The following is a 26,477-nucleotide window of genomic DNA, read 5'->3' on the forward strand; positions in this document are numbered from 1 at the left end:
TGGTTGGCCCGGCCGGCTAGGCCGCATTGTAGCACACTGAGCTTCCCACTGCAACTTATGCTTCATGTCCATGTGCCGGTTCATGCATGAAGTACTCAAACTATGTATTTTTTGGCCTCTACTTAGCTTTTGCTGACAAATGTTACAGATAACACGAGTTGGGTCATCTTTATCGATCTGAAAAAATGCCCAGGCTATGCAAGGCTTAGCACCCATGCGACCTGAAGAGCCACCACGACTTGTGGTGAGAGGCAGAGTTGTGTTTGAGGATGCAGTTGTTGACGTGCTTCCAGTACTACGTCTCTGTCCAGGAAGGCGCAACCTGACCTCGTCGTCACTAGCATCTTCCTCCACCTCCTCTGCTGACCTCATCTCTTGGCTGACTGTGGGTTGACAGTAAGTGGGATCTCCAACCTCATCATCATCACCCTGTGTGTTATCACACCCGTCGTCCTCAGAGCCAACCTGTTCCTGCCCTGACAAAAAACTAAAGTTGTCGCTCCAATCAGGTATTTGAGTCTTATCATCGTCTTCCTCATTGTCTCCACCAACAGGAGTTACAGTTTGGGAATGAGGGTCTACATTATGGTCAGAACCTTCTGCGTCTAGTCTTGGATCCGACTCATAAAGATTCTGGGCATCAGTGCAGATCATTTCCTCGTCTGGATTCACAGAAGCGCTGGAGTCGACCTCTGATTCCCAGGCTATAGTATGAGTAAACAGCTCTGCAGACTCAACCATCTGTTCTACCTCATACTCAGACGGGCAGCTGGAGATTTGGGAGCTGTGAGGAAGTAAGTGCGATTTGGGTGACACCTTTGAGGACTGGAGTATTTGTGATGTTGAAGTTGATGTGGAGGAGAGCCCACTTACAGGAGCACTTGATATCCGTTGAAGCACCTGCTGTTTTTGTGCCTCATCTGGAATTTGTAGCGATTGGCGTGGCCGTAAGAAAGGGATCTTATCACATTGTCCGCTAAAAGAAGTAGACATTTTAGTTTGGCTGGAAGATGGTCTTTCTTCTGCAGATATTACTGTTGCTTTAACACCTACCCCACGGACACAACCTTTTTTCCCCTTCCCAACACGCCTATTCCCCTTTCCACCAGCAGCAGGCCTTTTTCCACTCATTTTGGTGGTTAACTAATTCACAACTCTGGAGTTGTTTGCACAAAAAAACAATGGATGGTAACCGAGCAGAGCTGAGTGGCCAAACTGTGGTATTAGGCCAAAACTATTGGTTGGGTTAGATGCAGAAAAAAATAATATTCAATTTGCAACCTGATGAAGGTCAGTATAGATGGACTAATACAACAAGTCCCACACACAGCTAGAAGCCCAATATTTTTTCAGAGGTAGATGCAGAAAAAAATATATTCAGTTTGCAACCTGATGGAGGTCAGTATAGATGGACTAACAGAGAAAGTCCCACACACTACTAGAAGGCCAAATATTTTTTCAGAGCTAGATGCAGAAAAAAATTATATTCAGTTTGCAACCTGATGGAGGTCTGTATAGATGGATTAATAGAACAAGACCCACACACAGCTAGAAGCCCAATATTTTTTCAGAGGTAGATGCAGAAAAAAATATATTCAGTTTGCAACCTGATGGAGGTCAGTATAGATGGACTAATACAACAAGTCCCACACACAGCTAGAAGCCCAATATTTTTTCAGAGGTAGATGCAGAAAAAAATATATTCAGTTTGCAACCTGATGGAGGTCAGTATAGATGGACTAATACAACAAGTCCCACACACAGCTAGAAGCCCAAATATTTTTTCAGAGGTACTGTAGATGCAGATAAAAATTATTTTTAATTTGCAACCTGATGGAGGTCAGTATAGATGGACTAATAGAGAAAGTCCGACACACTACTAGAAGGCCAAATATTTTTTCAGAGGTAGATGCAGAAAAAAATATATTCAGTTTGCAACCTGATGGAGGTCAGTATAGATGGACTAATACAACAAGTCCCACACACAGCTAGAAGCCCAAATATTTTTTCAGAGGTACTGTAGATGCAGATAAAAATTATTTTTAATTTGCAACCTGATGGAGGTCAGTATAGATGGACTAATAGAGAAAGTCCGACACACTACTAGAAGGCCAAATATTTTTTCAGAGGTAGATGCAGAAAAAAATATATTCAGTTTGCAACCTGATGGAGGTCAGTATAGATGGACTAATACAACAAGTCCCACACACAGCTAGAAGCCCAAATATTTTTTCAGAGGTACTGTAGATGCAGATAAAAATTATTTTTAATTTGCAACCTGATGGAGGTCAGTATAGATGGACTAATAGAGAAAGTCCGACACACTACTAGAAGGCCAAATATTTTTTCAGAGCTAGATGCAGAAAAAAATTATATTCAGTTTGCAACCTGATGGAGGTCAGTATAGATGGATTAATAGAACAAGACCCACACACAGCTAGAAGCCCAATATTTTTTCAGAGGTAGATGCAGAAAAAAATATATTCAGTTTGCAACCTGATGGAGGTCAGTATAGATGGACTAACAGAGAAAGTCCCACACACTACTAGAAGGCCAAATATTTTTTCAGAGCTAGATGCAGAAAAAAATTATATTCAGTTTGCAACCTGATGGAGGTCTGTATAGATGGATTAATAGAACAAGACCCACACACAGCTAGAAGCCCAATATTTTTTCAGAGATAGATGCAGAAAAAAATATATTCAGTTTGCAACCTGATGGAGGTCAGTATAGATGGACTAATACAACAAGTCCCACACACAGCTAGAAGCCCAATATTTTTTCAGAGGTAGATGCAGAAAAAAATATATTCAGTTTGCAACCTGATGGAGGTCAGTATAGATGGACTAATACAACAAGTCCCACACACAGCTAGAAGCCCAAATATTTTTTCAGAGGTACTGTAGATGCAGATAAAAATTATTTTTAATTTGCAACCTGATGGAGGTCAGTATAGATATACTAATAGAGAAAGTCCGACACACTACTAGAAGGCCAAATATTTTTTCAGAGCTAGATGCAGAAAAAAATTATATTCAGTTTGCAACCTGATGGAGGTCAGTATAGATGGATTAATAGAACAAGACCCACACACAGCTAGAATCCCAATATTTTTTCAGAGGTAGATGCAGAAAAAAATATATTCAGTTTGCAACCTGATGGAGGTCAGTATAGATGGACTAACAGAGAAAGTCCCACACACTACTAGAAGGCCAAATATTTTTTCAGAGCTAGATGCAGAAAAAAATTATATTCAGTTTGCAACCTGATGGAGGTCTGTATAGATGGATTAATAGAACAAGACCCACACACAGCTAGAAGCCCAATATTTTTTCAGAGGTAGATGCAGAAAAAAATATATTCAGTTTGCAACCTGATGGAGGTCAGTATAGATGGACTAATACAACAAGTCCCACACACAGCTAGAAGCCCAATATTTTTTCAGAGGTAGATGCAGAAAAAAATATATTCAGTTTGCAACCTGATGGAGGTCAGTATAGGTGGACTAATAGCACAAGTCCCACACACTGCTAGAAGGCCAAATATTTTTTCAGAGCTAGATGCAGAAAAAAATTATATTCAGTTTGCAACCTGATGGAGGTCAGTATAGATGGATTAATAGAACAAGACCCACACACAGCTAGAAGCCCAATATTTTTTCAGAGGTAGATGCAGAAAAAATTATATTCAGTTTGCAACCTGATGGAGGTCAGTATATATGGATTAATAGAAAAAGACCCACACACAGCTAGAAGCCCAATATTTTTTCAGAGCTAGATGCAGAAAAAAATTATATTCAGTTTGCAACCTGATGGAGGTCAGTATAGATGGATTAATAGAACAAGACCCACACACAGTTAGAAGCCCAATATTTTTTCAGAGCTAAATGCAGAAAAAAATTAGATTCAGTTTGCAACCTGATGGAGGTCAGTATAGATGGACTAATAGAATGATGCTATGCCCAAAAGATTTTACTTCACTAGGTGCAGTAAAAAAATTGGTATTCTATACACAGGTGGTATATCTTGCAACACAGATAGGCTACTCCACTGACTAACACACTCTGCAATAGGCCAAAAAGGATTAGCTTTGCTAGATTCAGCCAAATGCTGTGAAAAAAACTTGCACAGCACTGGCACAGACCTGCCTGGCAAAAACTGATAGGAACTGATGTAACCTAGTCCTGAAAAGGACTCCAATTACAATTAGTCTTTACTCCCACAACCTATCTATTTAAGAGCACAGATCTGCCTGATAAAAGTCGTAGGAAATGCTGTAACCTAGTCCTTAAAAGGACTGCAATCACAACTATTCCCTACTCCCAAGCTATCTGTATATTTGTGCGAAAATTGGCTTGAAATTAACAAGGTATAGCGCACACAGCAACAGCGGTGCCGTCTAACACGCAGCTGCAGCAGTGAGAAAATGGTGGTGACGGGGAAAATGGCTTGGTCTTATAGGGCAAGGACATGTGACATACACTGCCAATGACACATGCCCTTGCTTGTGTGAAAAAAAGTACTTCGCTCCGTGTGTGCGCTGCTGATAGGCTGACAGATTGCACCTCCCCACTGTAAATGCGGGAAAGAGAAAAAAAAATGGAGATCTTCATTGTTCCTGCAGAGATCCATCCCCTGCCCCTCCCCCCACCCAGCTGTACACTCAAACTGCGTATTAACATTAATTTTCATCATTACTGAGAAAAAATCCAGTTATGATTTTGGTGCACGAACAGTTATCGAACATAACCTCGAACAGCCGAATTTTTCTCAAATTGTTCGTGTTCGCCGAACGGCTCGAACACCGCCCAAAACAGCTCGAATTTGAGATTGGCGAACAGTTCGAGTAGAACAACGCTCATCTCTATTTGTAACCCCTGTGCTACACATCTTATTAAAGGATACATGAAAACTTATTATTTTGTGATCACTATTACCCAAGTGACCCCCAACTCGTATATTTGATATGCTTTATGGCCTGTTGGTTAATATTAGGTCTAGCAGTGCCCCCCTTCTTGTTGGGTCCTGAACCAGTTGTGAAAAGTAATCGTCTCTCATAGTTGTCAAAAACCTATTACCTTTGCTTGAACTACAGGTCTCTGTTGCCCAATGTATTTTAGGGTAGTTGAAGTCCCCCATAATAATGACTTCTCCTTGAGTCGCTGCTTCAAAAATTTGCTTTATGAGGATATTCTTCGCTACTTCCATTATTTTTGACACTTATAACAAACCCCTATCAGTTATTTATTATTTCCCCCCCTCCTCTTATCTCCACCCACAGGGCCTCTATATTTTCATTAGATTCACATATATTCTCACACAAGATGGGTTTTAAGGATGATTTTACATATAAACACACCCCCCCTTGCTTGTTTGTACGGTTATTTCTGAACAGACTATAGCCCTGTAAATTAACTGCCCAGTCATGACTCTCATCCAGCTATGTCTCAGATATTCCCACCATGTCATAATTATTTTCCAACAAAATTAATTCTAATTCCTCCATTTTATTGGTGAGGCTTCTAGCATTAGTGTACATGCATTTTATGTATCTCTCTGTACCTCTATTCCTTCTTAGTATATTGACTGTTTTAACCCCACTCCCAATGTCTTTATTTGTGCCCAGGTCACTATCTGCACTATCTTCCTCACCTATGAAATGAATACCCTCCCCCCCAATCCCTAGTTTAAACACTCCTCCAACCTTCTAGCCATTTTCTCCCCCAGCACAGCTGCACCCTCCCCATTGAGGTGCAGCCCGTCCCTGGCGTAGAACCTGTAGCCAACTGAGAAGTTGGCCAAGTTCTCCATGAACCCAAATCCCTCCTTCCTACACCAATTCCTGAGGCACTTATTTATCTCCCTAATCTCCCATTGCCTTTCTGGCGTGGCGCGTGGTACAGGCAGTATTTCAGAGAATACTACCTTGGAGGTCTTTGCTTTAAGCTTGCAGCCTAATTCCCTGAAATCATCTTTAAGGACCTTTCACCTACCTCTAACTTTGTCATTTGTGCCAATGTGCACCATGACCACTGGGTCCTCACCAGCCCCTCCCAGTAATCTGTCAACCCGATCAGCGATGTGCCAGACTTGAGTGCCAGGTAGGCAGCACACTATTCGACAATCCCTGTCTTTGTGACAGATTGTCCTATCGTTTCCCTTCTAATTGAGTCTCCCACTACCAGCACCTGCCTGGCCTGCCCTGCTCTCCTATTTCCCCTCTTTACTGGAGCTGACACTCCTCCAGCTTTCAGAGGACATGCCTTGCTGCAGCAGTGCTATCCCTCTACTGACACCCCCCTCATCTGCCAACTTTGCAAACTTATTGGGGTGTGCCAGATCAGGACTAGCCTCCCTGGCACTCTTCCCTCTACCCTCCTTCTGTCACCCAGCTAGCTTCCTCACTGTCCTGCAGCTCCATAATACCACCCTCCCCCACATCTACCCCAGTGAGAAGCTGCTCAGTGAGCAGCAGACTCCTTTCCATATTGTCAATGGATCTCAATGTTGCCAGCTGCTCATTTAGATCCAAACGCACAACGTGCACACATCTCACACAGCAGTAAGCACCCACGACTGGCTGTTCAAGGATTGCATACGTGTGGCAAGATGTATACTGGATAGCATTGTCAATAATGAAGCTCATTTCCTAATTGGAATTGCACTAGACATTGCACTAGACAGAAATGTTAAGTGAAAAGAAATGTAAAGAATTAATAAAATACAGACAGCAATTCAGTCCAAATTCCTCCCTTCCAAACTCCCTGAATCCAAAGTTAGTGAATCAAATGTCACACTCTTACCTCCGTTTGCACTTACGTTCCGGTCACACTCAGCTCGTTAACAATCACTAAGGAAGATTTAAAGAGGTTTTTTTTTCCCCTTTAGCAGCAATCCAGCCTACAGCTCAATGCACTGTTCTTGAGATCATTTTGACCCCACGGGTAAGATCTTGTGTGGAGCCCCAGATTGAGGGAGATTATCAGTGGTCTTGTATGTCTTCCATTTTCTAATTATTGCTCCCACAGTTGATTTCTTCACACTAAGCTGCTTGCCTATTGCCGATTCAGTCTTCCCAGCCTGGTGCAGGGTTACAATTTTGCTTCTGGTGCCCTTCGACAGCTCTTTGGTCTTCACCATAGTGGAGTTTGGAGTGTGACTGTTTGAGGTTGCGGACAGGTGTCTTTTATACTGGTAACAAGTTCAAACAGGTGCCATTACTACAGATAATAAGAGAAGGACAGAGGAGCCTCTTAAAGAAGAAGTTACAGGTCTGTGAGAGCCAGAAATCTTGCTTGTTTGTAAGTGACCAATACCAAAATTTGAAAACAATTTCTTTCCAAATCAGTCAATGTGATTTTCAGGATTTGTTTTCTTATTTTGTCTCTCATAGTTGAGGTCTACCTATGATGTCAATTACAGGCCTCTCTCATCTTTTTAAGTGGGAGAACTTACACAATTGGTGGCTGACTTAATACTTTTTTTCCCCACTGTATGTGCAAGTGTACCATTATGGAAAGTATGCAAATATGAATTTGTACATATTCTATTGAGAGCTCTAATTATTGCAGCTGTTTAGTAAAATAGATTTAGAAAAAAAAATAATTGTAATGTTTTTCAAATTCATTTTGTTATGTCAAGCAAAATATTGACACCAACACCTCATAATAGACCAAGTGATGAATTGTGATCATAAGAAATCTGAAGGTTCAGCACTCATTACAATCAGTAAAGAGAAGCATAAAAAAAGTCTGTAAACTAAGCACATGTTCAGTAAGGCTATGTGCCCACGATGCAGAAATGAAACAGAAAATTTCTGCAGCATTTCTGCATCTCCCTGGCAGAAAAAAACGCATGCAGATTGTGCATGCGGTTTTCCTGCAGAATACATGCGGATCCACATGCGGGTTCACTTGCATTTCCGCATGCAGATTGACAAGCACTTTCCAGGCGATAGCATCACTTGGAAAGTGCTTGACAACTAGGTCACACTGTATAAATCCAGGCAAACAGCATGGATTTATACAGTGTGAACCGTAAAAATGAAAACAAATAAAGCTATACTCACCCCCGAGGCCCCGGCGTGGCTGCAGTGCTGCTTCCTGTCTGGTTCCCGGCTGCCGGCATATCGCGAGACAGAGCGGTGAAGGGCCTGCGGTCACATGACTGTGACGTCACCGAAGGTCCTTCAGCGCTGCCGGCATTCAGAGAGAAGACGCCGGACAGGTGAGCATAAACTTTATTTGTTATTTTATTCTTTTTTTCACAGGTACAATGGTACCCAGGTCTGGATGAGAGTCTCCTCTCCTCCAGAACTGGGTACCATCCGCACATAGAGACGCATAGAAGCCGCTTGTAAAAATGTACAGTCGCGGTTTCTATGCGTCTCAATGCAAGTCAATGGCGGGAGTTCCGCTGCGCTTCCGCAAAATTAAATGACATGCTGCGGATTTTTGTACGCAGCATAAACGCTGCGGAAAAATCCGCAGCATGTGCATAGAACATGCGGAATTCCCTTGGGGACCATGGGGTGCGGATTACCTAGCGTTTTACAAGCGTTTCCGCTGCGGAAATTCCGCAGCATAAACGCTTGAAAAACGCTACGTGGGCACACAGCCTTAGGCAAAATTTCAGTGTATGGGGTGGTTCAGAAGAGGTATTAAATGACCATGTGCTGTCCATGTAGCTAACGACTAATGCAAGCCAATGTGGTACTTCACATTAATGTTATTAGACTCAACCAATGGTGTGCGTGTAAAAAAACACAGCAATACTTTTATATTTATTCAGGATCAGACTTGTTCATTATAAGTGAATGGGTGCACAAAACTACGATCATATAAGGGTTAAATTCGGATGTTGTGCATTTTTCACGAATACACATATTACATTTATTAAGATGGGAGACTGTTCTTGACCTATTTCTGAAATTATTCATATAAAAACCGGATACCATACAAAACTGACATGCGGATGACACACCGACATAAAGATGTTCATATGGATGCAATAGATATATGAAAGGAGGACATACAGTAGGAAAAGGAAAAGAATACACTAACAATGTGCACATCTAAATTAATAAGTACAATTTATTGAAACAACACACGTGGCGAGGATTAAATCCATCTAAAAACAACAACATCACTGTAACAGGTTTTGATGTAAGCAAATAAGTAATATAAGGGGGGATTTCACTCAGGGTGATTTTTTTCTGCAGATTACATAGGGTATGCGAGCATTGATAGTATAGTAATAAAGTGCACAGTGCAAATACAGTACTGTATATAAAGTATGCTGATTCTCAGAAGGTGTAGTAATAGAAATTGTATGAACTACTGTATATTCAGTTGTATATATCCCCACAACAACTTCCCAGTAATACAGCTATACACTCTATAGGCTTAGATAGTATATCCACCATACAATGATCAGTTATATATACACCACATGTCAATCAACAGAGCAAGCATTATACCAGCGCAGAATCTTGTAAGATATCTATATTCAGATCAGCATACCTGGATGTACCAAGGTCAAGCCTAAGTCAATATGATGTATCCATGAATACTACATATTGCATCTAGAGAGCTCTAATCCTGCAGATATGTCATAAAATAACCCTGAGGTCCCCATAACCTGTTAGTCAGAACCTCACACCCCACGCGTATCGCTGCTATATGGCAGCTTCCTCAGGGAAAGTGTCACTTATTTTATGACATATGGGCGTCCTATTCTGTGTTCAAAGCGGACATATGGAACACAATATGGATGTAAAACATCATTTTTTTTCAGGACAGAAGACGAAAGATTTTGCATGCTCTTTTCTGAACCCGGTCTAAACAGGCCCCACACTTCAGACTGCTCCCCTATGTGCTTGCACACTTAGCCCAGCCAAAAGTGTTAACTCCTGTTGTCTAAATTGTAATTAATACATCTTTGAATAATAATAGGTTTACTATTTGATGTGTTAAAATTTTTTTCCCATGATGAGATAATTTTATAAATGTGCCCCTTACTTACATGGCCATGTCTGACCATGCAAGAACATGCGATTCCATGCTGTCCTGTCTGTATACTCTTTTGCGTCCTCCACAGAAGATGTGGTATGATCAGACCATGTTCCTGTACGGTTAGACACAGCCATTACACAGTACACAGCAGGGGTATGTTTATAAGATTATCTCAGCACAGGAACATTTTTTTAAACACCTTTAATTGTGGTGCTTATTATTATTCAAAGATCTATTGATAAAAAATGTTGATTAAAATTAACTTTGTTTGTGGAAAAAAAATCCTTTAAGACCATGTTCCCATAATACGTATTTGGTGCGTTTTTGATGTTGCAGATTTTCTTCAGCATTTCTGCTCCTATTAGCTAAATTAAGTTACTTTAGTTTCTTTCATTGTGGTTTAATTGCATTTTTGAGGCTGCGGTTTTTGTCTCTTCTTTGGTATGTCTTGTTTAAAATTAAGGTGCTTTGATTTTGACTTTTCCTGGTATTTGAGTTTCATAAAACTTGATTGATAAAGTCATGTTTGAATTACATGTGTTTTTAGTGCATTTCCACAGAAGAAATGCACTAAAAATGCATATTTTACCTGCAGACTCTATGCATCTAATGCAATTCTATGGGGAAGACCAGCACATAAACTTAGTGTACCCACAAGAGAAATGGAGTCAGTTTATGCAATGTAAAAATATAAAAAAGCACAGTGGGTATGAGATTTATATAAATCTCATCCACTTTGCTGGAACTGTAAGATGCTGCGTTTTTTTGCCCAACAAATGTGCGTAACTTTAAAATCTTACCAAAAACGACCTGCCTGTTCTGCCCGGTTCCAATCTCTGCCGACTCAGAACAGTCATGGACCACTCTTGCTGACGATTCTGTGGCTTTCAGTGAAGTCGCGTCCACAGATAGCTCCACTCTCTTAACGGGGCGCCTGTGCAAATGTCATGCTGATTGGCAATTGACTACCCACTGCCTAACTGATGCCCCATCGATAGAGCAGACCGGAAGAGAAAGAGCTGGTATGTTTACGTGACGTCAAATGAAGCAGCCAAATCGCTGGCAGGAGGAGTCCGTGACCACTCTGACTATAGCAGAGAGCGGCGCCGGGCAGAATAGTCAGGTACTTAGCAACTGCCTACCTAAAGGATCTTTGCCTCATAGCAAAAAACAAGCAAAGTCTCGGATAACCCCATTAAGCACAAGGTGTTAATAAAGTTTGACAATTATGTGTTTCATAAATGTTGTAATGTAAAAATATATTTCCATTCTTGTATTTCTAAAATCTTTTCTCATTTTTCTTTCTTAAAGACCTGTCTGAAAGCTGGGATGGATCAGATTCAGACTCATTTGTGAGTATTTAGATTTCAAATATTTCAAAAAGTAAATTTAAAGAATAAAAAATGAAGAAACATCATGTTTTAGGATCCTATGTAACAAAGTTCTGATTGTAATATTTTTACAGCCATCATTATAACAAGCAATAAATCAAAGATGTATGAACCAATAACATGCCAATATTTCTATATGTCCAGATATAAAGCTCTACTGAGTGCATCGAGGGCATAGGGAATCGATGATAGAAGGGAATAGATTCTGTGGAAATTTTAGGAAGGGAGGACAGGGAGAATTTAGATTTGTGAGTTCATGCCACTGGTCTGTTTTTACGGCACGCTTAAAACAGTGGACACTGGACATCAATCAGATTGTCTGGGGTAGTGCATTACAGAAAACTGCTGCAACATGAGAATAGTCTTGGAGACGGAAACGTGATTTTAGTTTTAGAATATTAACAAAGTGGAGAGCATGGGTAGGGTGGTAGGTAGACATGAGGGAGGAGGTGTAGGATGATGCAGAACTATATATAACTTTGTCAGTAAGTGTGATTAGTTTACAGTATATTATACTCTGTAACAGATGGACAACCAGGACAATCAGTGATACAGAATGGAGGCGTCAGTGCAGTGGCTTGATAGCAATAAGAGTCTGACTGCTGCATTCAGAATAGACTGGAGAGAGGAAAGTTTAGTAATATGGAGTTTAATTGGTAGAGAGTTACAGAAATCTAGATAAAAATGAACAAGAGCTCAGTAAAACTTTTTGCAGTTTTAATAGTAAGAACAGGGCAGATTCTTGATATCTTTTTGATTTGCAGATGGCATGAGCGAGCAATTGGATGTATAGAGAGAAGAAATGATCTGAGTCAAATATTACTCCAAGATAGCGGACATTCTGCTTGGGAGTAATGGTAGAGCTGCACACAGAAATTTCAATATCAGGTTTAGGTGGGGTTGTTGAAGTAGGAAAGACAAAGAGCTTAGTTTTGGAAATATTCCATTTCAGGTACAGGGACAAAATATTGTTAGAGATTAGAGATGAGCGAATATGTTCGAAATACGATCTCAAAAGTTAAATTCGGCACGAATGTGGCACATTCGGATTTGTGATCGGAACCCGAGCATTTTTACTTAAATTCGGGAAAATCGGTAACGTTCGGCGAATAAGTGCAGAAACATGATTGCAGGGCAACTACATCGTTTTTAACAGTTTGGCCAGCATAGTACTTGTGTATGAAGAGCAGGGGGACGTGTTAGATGAGTGGAGCTCAGAAGAGGTCAGAGCAGCGATGTGCTTGTAATCCTTTTTTTTTCCCTGTAACTTTAAGTAAGGAAAGCGCAGCTAGCCAATCAGAGCGCAGGAAGCATCCACACTGTCCAGACACAAGGGCTTCTGCCATTGGCTGTGGAAATCACAAGTCCTCTCTATACATATTTTCTCAGCGCCATTTTATGCAGGTCAATGCCAGTGATAGACGCTGCTGTTCAGTGTGCTCCTGTTTAATGAGAGATATTAGCTAGATAGATGGGCGCTTGTTTGGAAGTCATATAGTGTAGATAATTCCTCTGCTGTGTACCTGTGATCTCAATCTTGCAGCACATTTTTTTTCTTGTGCAATTACTGAGATTCAGACACAAAGAGCAGGGCCCATGCCATAGAATTATGTTGTGCACTGGTTGTGTGACGCTCGCAAGCCCTGCCCTGGGAAGATGGGGGATACTCGGAGCCGGGTCAGATGTTGAGGGGATGCCGCCGTGGCCTGGACCCATTTCGTGCCCAGGGCCGTCACATTAAAAATGGTGTTAGGGCTTTCCGGGTTGAGTAGTAATTGTCGACTACGCCACCTGTGGTGTCTGGTGATGGGGCCACCAGCGCCGCTACAGTCCGCCGAGGCTCGGTGTCATGGCGGCTAGAGTTCTCGCTGCTCCCCACAGGCGGAGCGCGGCCTCAGGGCAGGCAAGGCAGGATAGAGGAGGGTTAGTAGTGCGGGGAGTAAGGGTAACGCATCGCGTGGTATGGCACGTAATGAACAGTCCGGAGGCCATAGGGATGAACTTCCAAGGCTTTACTCACAGTTCTCTCTCAAGCAGCGCAAGGCTTCTCCCTGCTCCTCGCGGCGTCCTGCGGCCACCAGGGACGGGGGTCCGACTACCTCCGAGGAAGTCCAGTGTGAGGCAGCATTCCTACACCAGAGTGTTCCTGCACTACAGACTTTACCCTTTCCCGTCTGTGCGTGTGTAGTAGATAGGCCAGGTCTCCCTCTGAGCTCCTCTCAGGTGTAGGGCTCGGGTGGCAATTCCTCTCCATCCGAAGCCCGGCGGGATCCTCAGGGCCTAACCGGGCTTTCCCGTCCTGGACATAGAGTACGAGGACGGGTGTCGGGGGCCGGTACCCCTCTTGCAGCCCGAATCCCTCTGAATAGATCAGGTAGGCGAGGACAGGTGGCGTGCTCCGCTCCGTCTGCATCCTCCCCGGGACCCATTTGCTAGGGAGCCACACTCTAAAGCTCCCGGGCCTTCTTGATCCTGGTCCTCGGCCGGGTTGAGACATTCCTTGTCTGCAACCTACCTCTCGTCCCATAGATCGGGGTACGAGGGCTGTGTCCCATGCCGGTGCAGGCCCACACAGGATCTGCGCTCCCGGAGGGAAGTCACATTACACACAGTATTTTGACAGCACAGTACGACCACTTGACAGACCAAAGACCAGAGAACAGACGGACCAAAAAGAGAGACAAAGATCAAAGATGGCATTCTATTAAATATTAAATTTGAAGTGTAACTAACTAGTGTTCCTCCACCCACACCCACTAACTGGTTCCTACCACTTTGTGTTCCCCATTATCCCTGTAACCAGGGGAGCAGCAATTGTGCATACTAGCTCCCTCTGGTGGAATGTGGTGTTGGATGTAAAAGGCTAGGTCACTACCATCACACTAGGCTTACCTCAGAGGAGGAACACCACACTCCATTAAAGAAGTGCAGCATTCCTGTGGCGGTCGAACCCTCAGGGGCGCCACAGTTGTATTGTGCTGTATGCATCAGTATCCCTTCAATATATTTCTTCACTTGCTAATGTGATAAAGCAAGCAAGCCCTTGTAGCCCAACTTTTGATTTTGTGGGGTTGAAATTCAGCTGTATGCATATTCTGTAGAGTTTCTGAGTGCAAAGCACAAAAAAACTTTTTTTTTCATTTGCTAATGTGATAGCGCATGCTATAGTAGCCCACTTTGTCATTTTTTTGTGGGTGAAATACAGCTGTATGCACAGTAAAATTTATATATTTTTTCTGTTGCTAGCCAGAGTCCACAAAAGATTTTTTTTGTGCTGCAAACGTGATACTCTCTGCTATAAGCCAGGTAGCACTTTAGTGGCATTGAACTTCAGCTGTTTTCAGAGTAAAAAAATATTTTTTTTCTGTTGCTAGCCAGAGTCCAAAATTTTTTTTTTTCTTGCAAACGTGTGACACTCTGCTAAACGCCATCTAGTCCTTTAGTGATGGTGAAATTCAGCTGTATGCAGAGCTTATGAAGAGAAAAGAAATCTATTTATTGCTGTTCCTAACGTGATAAAGCAGGCTAGATCTGAGTTTGAAATATCTTGGAGTAATATATTCTATGTTATACAGGCCTCATCCACAGTAAAAAAAAATACTTTGTTTGGTTCCTAACGTTATACAGCAGAGACATCACAGTTTAAAACATTTTGAAGAATATCTCCTATGTTATACAGGCCTCATCCACAGTAAATAAAATACTTTGTTCGGTTCCTAACGTTATATAGCAGAGGACATCTCAGTTTGAAATAGTTTGGAGAATATCTTGTATGTTATACAGGCCTCATCCAAAGTAAAAAAAATACTTTGTTCGGTTCCTAACGTTATACAGCAGGGGACATCTCAGTTTGAAATAGTTTGGAGAATATCTCCTATGTTATACAGGCCTCATCCACACTAAAAAAAATACTTTGTTCGGTTCATAACTAGTGATGGTCGAGCACTAAAATGCTTTTGCGCTCAATGCTCAGGTCGAGCACCTTGGAATACTTAGGTGCTCGACCCGAGCAACGAGCCCAATGTAAGTCTATGGGAAACTCGAGCATTTTTCAGGCGGCTCCTCCCGGCGGTCTGCAGAGGGCCTAAAAATTGCCCAAATCATTGGGAACAGTGCTCAAATGACATGGGAACAGCATGGCGAAGACCCCTGGAAGCATTTCTGACTCCCAGGTCACTTCTGTCAACAACGTTGTCAGAGTATTACGCCACTTTTACGGACTCACAATAAAACATACAAAAACGAAACCAAAATGGATTCTCCTGAGAAATATGTTAAGGAACATCCTTTCCAGGGAAATGACTTGTATATAAAGCAAAATAAAGAACCAAAAACTAAAATGTTCCTCCACACCTTGGGCTATGTTCACACATAGCGTTTTTGATGCATTTTTTCACGGTTGCATTGCTTTCAACCGTGACAAATGCATTCGCCAGGAAATGTCATTTTAATATTTTACAACCTTATCTGGCCATGGGGTGTGTGAGATATCATCAGACACATCGTGTTTCATTTATGAAGGGGGGACTCTGAAAGTCACAAAGCCTATTTTTATAAGGCCATCAGGCGGCCTATACTATTCTTAAAGGACCAGCAGTCGGCCCTCACTATTCTTAGAGAACCATCAGCTGGCTATGTTTTATTGTTCCCATTACTAAAGAGTGGGTCTCCTATACTGTTATTGCGTATGCAGTGAGTGCCAGGACTACCCAAAATTTGGACGCACCCTAATACCACTTTGAAAATTTGGATGCACCCCAATACCCCTTTGAAGAGACTTAGAGGAGGGCCTCCTGAAAACAATGTTCCCATTATTAGGAAGTGAGTCTCCCATTGTGTTTGCCTATGCAGTGAATGCAAGGGTTGCCAAAAATTTGGAGGCACTTCAATGCCCCTTGGAAGAGACATGGAGGTCAGAGGGCCTCCTCAAAACAATGTTCCCATTATTAGGAAGTGGGTCTCCCATAGTGTTGGCCTGTGTAGTGAATGCAAGAGTTGCCAAAAATTGGGAGGCACTCCAATGCCCCTTGGAAGAGACGTGGAGGAGGGCCTCATAAAAAAATGTTCCCATTAGAAAGGAGCCAGCCTCCTATACTTGTAATGCCCATGCACTAAGTGTATGGACTGACAAACATTTACCCCTGGGGGGTATACATGAACATATTGAATAAAAAATTTTTTTACAGGCATCATAAACACCATTTAAAAAAATTATGTTGGTGTTGCATCACGGACCACGGTCACCCTAGTGATATGGTGGTGGAGGATGAGGAGAAGGAGGAGGACAAGAGCAAATAGCCAAAATCAGGAAGCATATACCCATGTCTGGGTGTGAAAAGGTGCATAGGAATGCACCTCCTAAGAAAATACACTGGATTTGAGTTTATGTTATGCTGCTATCATTCGGTGGTGTTGAGAAGTCTGGGCCAATCCAGCCCTTGTTCATTTTTATAACAGTCAGCCTGTCAGCATTTTCAGTTGACAGGCGGATGCGCTTATCAGTTATAATTCCACCAGCGGCACTAAAAACCACTCTGATAAAACGCTAGCGGCAGAGCAGGCCAGGACCTCCAAGGTGTAGAGAGCCAGTTCATTCCACGTATCCAGCTTGGATACCCAATAATTATAAGGCACAGAGGAATCACGAAGGATGTTGGTACGGTCAGCAAGGTACTCCCTCAGCATCTTCCCAAACTTTGCACTCCTTGTGAGAGTACCCCGCGCCTCAGAGCCTGTGCGATGGGAGGGGCTGAGAAAACTCTCCCAGAACTTTGACAGTGTTCCCCTGCCTCTGCTAGATTGAAGTTGTGTCTCTCTCGCCTGTACTCCTTGGTTGTCCAACGAAGTGTGCCCTCTGCCGCCAGCGTTTTCAGATGGGAATTTTTTTTAATAGTTCCGCAACAAGGGCCTTCTGGAACAGCCCCATTTTTGTAGACCTGTACGCCTCAGGAATAAGAGATATAAAGTTCTCCTTGCAGTGTGGGTGTAGAAGTGTCACCAACCAGTAATGACTGTCACCCAAAATTTTGAGAATGCGAGGGTCATGGGAAAGGCAGCATAACATAAGCTCATCCATGCGTGCCAGACTACTAACAGGCAAGCCTTCTGTGTCCTCACCAAGAGGATGACTGACCATGCTCTCCTCCTCCTCCTCCTCTCTGTCCTCTGGCCATCCACGCTGAACAGACGGTATGACAGCTGTGCAGGTAGTACCGTCTATAGCACATGAAACTAGCTCCTGTCCTTCCTCCTCCTCCTCTTCTTCATTGTCATCCAATCCACATTGGGATGAGATGAGGCTGGGCTGTGTGTAATCACCCTGTATGGTTCCTTGCTCCATCTCATCGTGCTCCACCTGCAATGCATCCTCTTTGATTGTGAACAGAGAGCGTTTCAGAAGACAGAGAAGCGGGATGGTGACGCTAATTATGGCATCATCGCCGCTCACCATCTTGGTGGAGTCCTCAAAGTTTTGGAGGATGGTACATATGTCTGACATCCATGTCCACTCGTGAGGTATTATGTGTGGAGTCTGAACTGAATACCGATGGCCTTTTTGATGCTGGTACTCAACAACTGCCCTCTTCTGCTCACAAATCCTACCCAACATCTGCAGTGTAGAGTTCCAACGCGTGGGGACATCACACACCAGTCTGTGAGCAGGAAGCTGCAAACGCTGCTGAAACACGGCAAGGGCAGCGGAAGCTGTAGGTGACTTTCACAAATTGGGAACTCAGGCGGCATACATTAACCAGCAGATCTGGCAGCTCCGGGTAGGATTTGAGAAACCGCTGAACCATGAGGTTAAGCACATGGGCCAGGCAAGATACGTTTGTGAGCTCGCCTCGCCTCAGAGCCACCACCAGATTACGTCCATTGTCACACACGACCATGCCTGGCTGTAGGTTCAGCGGTGTGAGCCACAGATCTGCCTGCTCTTTCAGAGCTGTCCACAACTCTTCAGCATTGTGCGGTTTGTCACCTAAGCATATTAGCTTCAGCACAGCCTGTTGACGCTTGGCCGAGGCAGTGCTGCAGTGCTTCCAGCTACTGACTGATGTGGTCATTTCGGAGATGGAGGCTGAAGAGGAGGAGGAGGCTGAGGAGGATGAGGTGCAGGAGCTGTAGACCGTGGGGGCAACCCTGATTGACCTAGGTCCCGCAATCCTTGGCGTCGGGAGGATGTGTTCCGTCCCAAGGTCCGACTGGGTCCCGGCTTCCACTATGTTAACCCAGTGTGCCGTCAGCGAGATGTACCGTCTCTGCCCACAAGCACTTGTCCACGTGTCCGTGGTTAGGTGGATTTTCCCTATAACTGCGTTGTTGAGGGCACGACTAATGTTTTGGGACACATGCTTGTGTAATGTGGGGATGGCACACAGGGAGAAATAGTGGCGGCTGGAGACCGAGTACCAAGGAATGCTTCAGTCTCCACGAGCCTAAAAGGCAACATTTCGAGTGCAAGCAGTCTTGAAATGTGAGAATTTAGTAGTGTGGCCTGTGGGGCGTTAGCTGCATATTTGCGCTTGACAGTAAGAGCATGGATGTATGTCATGATATGTTCCTATATAATTTACTGGTTTAATTCAGAATTTACTGTTCCATTAACAATGGCAAGCTGTCTTGGTTCAGCTGCAGCAAAACAGGCCTAATCCATGAAACTGCCATTAATGTGTTTCACAAGTGGTACAAGCTTTTTTATGCTTTAATGCAGTGTTTTTCTTTTTCAAAGAACAAAAGGGTGTTTGGTACTGTGTTAAGGCACCGTCACACATAACGAGATCGCTAGCGAGATCGTTGATACGTCACGGTTTTTGTGACGCAATAGCGATCTTGCTAGCGATCTCGTTATGTCTGACAGGTAGCAATGATCAGGCCCCTGCTGTGAGATCACTGATCGTTACAAAGCTTCCTGGACCATTCCTGGGTCGTTGCGCTCCCGCTGGGCAGTGTGCATCGCTGTATTTGACACCTTATCAACGACCTCGTTAGCGATTCAGAACTGAGACACGTAGGCGTGCATAAATTGGACTTTTCCGCGCCCCTCGTACCCGATTGGTGGTCGCTGCAGCGTTCTCATTTTCCGTCGTGCATAATGAAGGCAACAGAATAGCGATTCCATCCTTTGTTTCTGACCTCGTGCTGGATTGCAGATCCTAGCAGAATTCTCCGGGCTATTGATATTCGTTCATTCGACTGAGTCCTGATTTTGCGGATCGTTGTAGCGACCAAGGCCGCCCAATCAGAACGCAGTAGCGTCCACCAATCGGAGATGAGGGGGCGCGGAAAAGTAATTTTATGCACGTCTTTGTGACACAGTACAGTCCCTATCAAGGTGTAGATCGTTGAAATAGCTGCTGTGTGAAAGCGTCCCAACGACCGCCAAGATCGTTAGTTAGATCGCTGGGGCGGCCGAAATCGTTGGGAAGTTCTGCATGTTTGACAGCTCCCCAGCGATCACGAAACGACTCTCCAGCGATCCCAAAACCGTGACGTAATAACGATCTCGCTAGCGATCTCATTATGTGTGACGGAGCCTTAAGCCAGTTGAAAACAAATTGCTCTTAGTGGGAAAAACAAGATAATCTTGTAGTTATGATACCTTTTAATGGCTAACAAAAATAAAATAAATGTTACAGAGCAAGCTTTCCAGACTTCTTAGGTCTCTTCACCAGGAATAGTATAAGAAAGTATCTGAAGAAACACAAAAATATACACAAAAAGAGCAGAGGCGTGACATAATAAATGAACATTTAAATAAACAAACTGAGTTTAGAGAGTAAATCCTTAATTAGATTAGATTAGTGGTGTGAAAGTTTTATTGTCCCCATATCCATGTAAGATCAGAGACCGGTTCCCTCACTGTCTGTGGAGTAGATTCCTCAGACTCACTACAAAATCTGTCGGCTATATTATTTTATATAGCAGTCTGTTTACTATGCTCATATTGATACATTCATCACCATAGAGAACCGTTGGAGGCGATTTATGTACTGCCTACATGCTGTGATGCCCAGTCTATCATGTGATTAGTGTGGTCTGCATTAGGCATTTGTGCAGACACTTATTTATTTGATTTATAATACAATATTTTGAAATGCTAACTTCACATACAGTATGTCCTATCTTAATTTATTATATGACCAATGGTTCAACCATCACATGCTCTCATTGATGTATTCTTCTTTTTATAAAAGACAGCATGATGACATTTGTGAACATTACTTTTCCTTTTGTTTGTGTATAATAAGATTCTTCTATTGACCAGTGAATTAGTAAATGTTCTTTTCCTTTTTATAAAAAATGCACTTTAAGGGTGAGTAATTAAGAGATATTTTAATTACATAAATAAAATGTACTTTTATTATATATATAATGCCTTTTCATTTATTGGTGTGTTACTTAATTTCTGGATTTTTTTCTTTCTTCTTTTTTTCTTTATTTTATTAACATTAGCTAAATGTGAAAGGGGCATTTATACTTAGAGGTCTTCATTGGGCTCATTTGTGATCAACTGGACTTTTATACGCTTTGCTCTTAGAGAGATCTTTGTAGGTTGGCCACTCCTGCGGACGATATGAAGGTGAATTTTCTTCATTTGCATACAATCTGTCTAATTGTGAATTACTTAAGTCCAAACTCTTTAGAGATGGTAAACTTTTAAGCCCAATGAGTTTCAACAACTCTTCTTCTGAGGTCCTCAAAAATCTATTTTGTTCGTGCAATGATACACATCCACAAATATGATGTAACAATCAAACTTTGATAGATTGCTATTTTTATTACATAAAAAGGTTGCTCACTCACACCTGATTGTCATTCCATTGGTTGAAGACACTAGACTCGTTATTTCATCTTCAAGTTGTCTGCTAATCCTAAAAGTTCACAGAATTTTGCCACTCAGACATGTGATATTCAATAACTTCCCTTCTCTTTATCTACCATTAGGACTTATTTGAAAGTTTGATGTAGTTTTATTTAAAATGTATTTATGTTGCTTTCCCAAATCCTTCTATAACATGAAATGCTCTTCTGGTTACATTATCCCTGACTGAGAATCCTCTGACTTCCTGTGATGTCACATCAGATTCTCCCTGATTTCTCCAGGCTCTGGAATTTGACATCACATCTCAATCATGTGACTTTCATACTGGGTGGGTGGTGGGCTCAACCACTGCTTTTTTGCATATGGCTGCATACAAAGCTCTCCCATCTACATGCACAGTTCTCCTTCCAGAAGACTCCCTTATATCTGTATGTATACACATACACACATGCACGCACGCGCACACACACACTGTTCTGAATACATACATACATACATACACACACAGTCTTTGGCATGAATAAGAACATACCCTTTGAAAAGTAAGATTGTATTCAATATGTCACTGAAGAATTTCCAAAAATTTGACAAGACTGAGTTTCATAGAACATTTATTAACTCAGCATGAAAGTAAGATTAATGATTTACCTTTCATTTCAAAATGTTCAGTTTTACTTAACCCCTTAATAACATCTGACGTACTAATACGCGTCTGTGCCCTGGGACTTAAGAGCCAGACCCGTATTAGTACGTCATGGCGATCGCGCGCGCACACAGGCTGTGCGGGCGCGATCGCCGCCGGGTGTCAGCTGATTGTCACAGCTGACACCCGGTACTATGTGCAGGGAGCGGTCACGCACCGCTCCCAGCACATTAACCCCCGCGATGCTGCGATCGAAGTCGATCGAAGTCGATCGCGGCATTGCGGGGGCAAGGGGAGGTGATCGCCGATACTCACCTCCTCTTCCGGCTTCCAGCGCAGTCTGCAAAGGCTTCCCGGGTGTTGCCATGACGACCCGATGTCGTCATGACAACATCCGGGTCACCAGAGAGCAGGAAGATTGCTTGGACATGCGCAGTGCATCTCCAAGCAATCTTCACACTGTGCACTTCTGACAGCCTTCATGGCATAGGGATGGTGCTCCATTCCTGTGCCATGCAGGCGATCAGAAAAAAAAAAGTGAAAGTCCCAGAGTGGGACAAAGTAATAAAGTGTATAAACTGTGTGAAAGTGGAAAAAAAAAAAAAAAAAAAATGTGCAAAAATATTATAAAAAAATAAAAAAAATAATACACCAAAAATAAAAATATAATGTACCCATCAATAAATATTATTATAAAAAAAATAAAAAAAAAACAATAAAAGTACACATATTTGGTATCGCCGCGTCCGGAACAACCTGACCTATAAAACTGTCCCACTAGTTAACCCCTTCAGTGAACACGGTAAAAAAAAAAAAAAAAAAACCAAGCAAAAAACAATGCTTTATCACCATACCGCCAAACAAAAAGTGGAATAACACGCGATCAAAAAGACGCATATAAATAAAAATGATACCGCTGAAAACGTCATCTCGTCCCGCAAAAAACAAGCCGCCATATAGCTCCATCAGCCGAAAAATAAAAAAGTTATAGCTCTCAGAATAAAGCGATACTAAAAAATATTTTTTTCTATAAAATAGCTTTTATTGTGTATAAGCGCCAAAACATAGAAAAATTATACAAATGTGGTACCGCTGTAAACGTACTGACCCGAAGAGTAAAGCTGCCTCATCAATTTTACCACACGCGGAACAGAATAAAAAAAAAAAAAAAAAACAATTCCTGAATTGTTGGTTTTTGTTTATTCTGCCTCCCAAAAATCGGAATAGAAAGCGATCAAAAAATGTCACGTGCCTGAAAATGGCACCAATAACAACGTCAAGTCATCCCGCAAAAAACGAGCCGTCACATGACTGTCTGCCAAAATTTGGAAAAATTATAGCTCTCAAAATATGGCGATGCAAAAACTAGATTTTACAAAAAATGCGTCTTTTAGTGTGTGACAGCTGTCAGTCATAAAAACCCCATATGATTCTGGCATTGCTGTAATCACACCGACCCGAAGAATAAAGTCGTCTAATCACTTATACCGCACAAGGAACGGCGTCAAAAATAAACTCTTGAGTTAGGATTGGGCTAGGGTTAGGGCTGGGTTTGGGGCTAGGGTTGTGCTGGGGCTAGGGTTGTGCTGGGGCTAGGGTTGTGCTGGGGCTAGGGTTGTGCTGGGGCTAGGGTTGTGCTAGGGTTAGGGCTGGGGTTGGGATTTTTTTCAAAAGTAAGAAAAAAAGATGACGATATGGCGACTAGTGTTGAGAGCAAGTGCTCGCTACTTGAGTTTGCATCGGGTGCTCTGGTATGCATTTAGTATCGTGGGTATTTGAGTGACATGCTCGAGTCTCTGCCCCATATGCTTCGCGGCCAAAAAACTTTACGGGGATTGCCTGCCATGCACGAGCGATCCCCGCATGTTTTTTTTTGGATGTCTAATAACCGTGAAACATGCGGAGCAGGGACTCGAGCATGTCACTCGAGCACACGCTGTACATGGTGCATACCTGAGTACCCGATGCAAACTCAAGTAGCGAGCACTTGCGCTCAAGAATAATGAAAACTTATTCAATATGATGACCTAATGTAAACAAATAATGTGCCGTACCTCTGGGTTCAAAATGTTCACTATACACCTTAATAAAATCTTTGAGGGGTATAGTTTCCAAAATGGGGACACTTGTGGGGGAGCTCCACTGTTTAGGCACATCACGGGCTCTCCAAACGCGACATGGTGTCCGCTAACAAATTGAATGGAAAATCGGCTCAAATTGTTAGCGGACGCCATGTTGCGTTTGGAGAGCCCCTGTGTGTCCAAACATTGGAGCTCCCCCACAAGTGACCCCATTTTGGAAACTAGACCCCCCAAGGCACCTATCTAGATGCATAGTGAGCACTTAGAACCCCCAGGTGCTTCACAAATTGATTCGTAAAAATGAAAAAGTGAAAATAAAACACTTTTTCATTTTTATGAATCAATTTGTGAAGCACCTGGGGTTCCAAGTGCTCACTATGAATCTAGATAGGTGCCTTGGGGGGTCTAGTTTCCAAAATGGGGTCACTTGTGGGGGAGCTCCAATGTTTGGGCACACAGGGACTCTCTAAATGCAACATGGTGTCCTCTAACAAATTTAACGGAAAATCGGCTCAAATTGTTAGCGACACCATGTTGCGTTTGGAGAGCCGCTGTGTGCCCAAACATTGGAGCTCCCCCACAAGTGACCCCATTTTGGAAACTAGACCCCCCAAGGCACCTATCTAGATGCATTGTGAGCACTTGGAACACTCAGGTGCTTCACAAATTGATTCATAAAAATGAAAAAGTGTTTTTTTTTTTCACTTTTTCATTGTTACGAATCAATTTGTGAAGCACCTGGGGGTTCCAAGTGCTCACTATGCATCTAGAAAGGTGCCTTGGGGGGTCTAGTTTCCAAAATGGGGTCACTTGTGGGGGAGCTCCAAAGTTTGGGCACACATGGGCTCTCCAAACACAACATGGCGTCCGCTAATTATTCAAGCAAATTTTACAATCAAAAAGTCAAATAGCGCTCCTTCCCTTCCGAGCCCTGCCGTGCGCCCAAACAGTATTTTTTCCCCAAATATTGGGTATCTGCGTGCCCAGGGGAAATTGCACAACAAATTTTGGGGTCCATTTTTTCTTGTTACCCCTGTGAAAATAAAAAAAATTGGGTCTAAATTAACATTTTTGTGAAAAAAGTTAAATGTTAATTTTTTTCTTCCACATTCAAAAAATTCCTGTGAAGCACCTGAAGGGTTAATAAAGTTCTTGAATGTGGTTTTGAGCACCTTGAGGGGTGCAGTTTTTAGAATGGTGTCACTTTTGGGTATTTTCTGTCATAAAGACCTCTCAAAGTGACTTCAAATGTGATGTGGTCCCTAAAAAAATGGTTTTGTAAATTTTGTTGGAAAAATGAGAAATCGCTGGTCAACTTTTAACCCTTATAGCTCCCTAACAAAAAAAAATTTTGGTTCCAAAATTGTGCTGATGTAAAGTAGACATGTGGGAAATGTTATTTATTAACTCTTTTGTGTGACATATCGCTCTGATTTCAGGGCTTAAAAATTCAAATTTTGAAAATTGCAAAATTTTCAAAATTTTCGCCAAATTTCCGTTTTTTTCACAAATAAACGCAAGTGATATCGAAGAAATTTTTCCACAATCATGAAGTACAATATGTCACGAAAAAACAATCTCAGAATCAGGGGGATCCGTTGAAGCGTTCGAGAGTAATTACCTCATAAAGTGACAGTGGTCAGAATTGTAAAAATTGGCCCGGTCATTAACGTGCAAACCACCCGCGGGGCTTAAGGGGTTAAATTAGTTGATGCAAAAGTGAATAAGCCCCACATCAAAAACAATGATATTTAGTATTGTATGACCTTCATGATTTTTAAGGGCAGCACCAAGTCTTTAAGCATGGAATGAACAAGATTTCAACATTCTGCAACATCTATATTTTTCCATTCTTCAAGAACAAACTCTTTTAGAGCCTGGATGCTGCTGAATGGAAAGTAATTTTCAACTTGTCTCGTCAGAATTTACCATAGCTGTTCATTTGGGTTCAAATCTTGTCTACTGAATTACTAAAGCAGTACATCTCCATATAAGGACACTGCCTTCATCATGTTTTACTATAGGCACCAAACATTTAGAAAAACAAATTTTGAAAAATGCATGGTGACTATAGTGAAACATGGTGGTGGCAGTGTCCTTATGTAGGGCTGCATGAGTGCTCCTAGTTTGGGAGCTACATGTCATTTATGGCATCATGAATTCACAGATATACTGCTCTACACTGAAAGTGAAGATGCTACCATCACTCTAGAGCAGTTTCCATAATGTTGACAAGACTGAGTTTCAAAGAACATTTTCAAGCCCATAGCATGAAAGTAAGGTTAATAATATAACTTTAATTTCAAAGTCTTCAGTTTTACTCAAATTAGTTGATGCAAAAATGAATACATAAATACCCCACATCAAAAATTACTACATCTAGTATTTTGTATGACCTCCTTGATTTTTAAGCACAGCACTAAGTCTTCTAGGCACGGAATGAACAAATTGGTGACATATTGCAACATCTATGTTTCTTATTCTTCAAGAATTACGTCTTTTAGAGGCTGGATGGAGAATGATG

The 26,477-nt window shown here is 42.2% G+C and overlaps 1 protein-coding gene across 1 annotated transcript in view; it reads left to right on the forward strand.

The window, feature by feature from the left end:
* The window catches only part of LCP2 (lymphocyte cytosolic protein 2), a 757,892-nt gene that overhangs the window by 269,895 nt on the left and 461,520 nt on the right, over positions 1 to 26,477 (forward strand). The window contains exon 6 of the mRNA XM_073649612.1: positions 11,324 to 11,364. Within this exon, the coding sequence (XP_073505713.1) occupies positions 11,324 to 11,364 (41 nt within the window). The remainder of the gene's footprint in view (positions 1 to 11,323; positions 11,365 to 26,477) is intronic.

The sequence above is a fragment of the Phyllobates terribilis genome, unplaced genomic scaffold, assembly GCF_046119375.1.
Source record: "Phyllobates terribilis strain yellow unplaced genomic scaffold, ASM4611937v1 Scaffold_10__3_contigs__length_209671492, whole genome shotgun sequence".
In the NCBI taxonomy this organism is placed as follows: Eukaryota; Metazoa; Chordata; class Amphibia; order Anura; family Dendrobatidae; genus Phyllobates; species Phyllobates terribilis.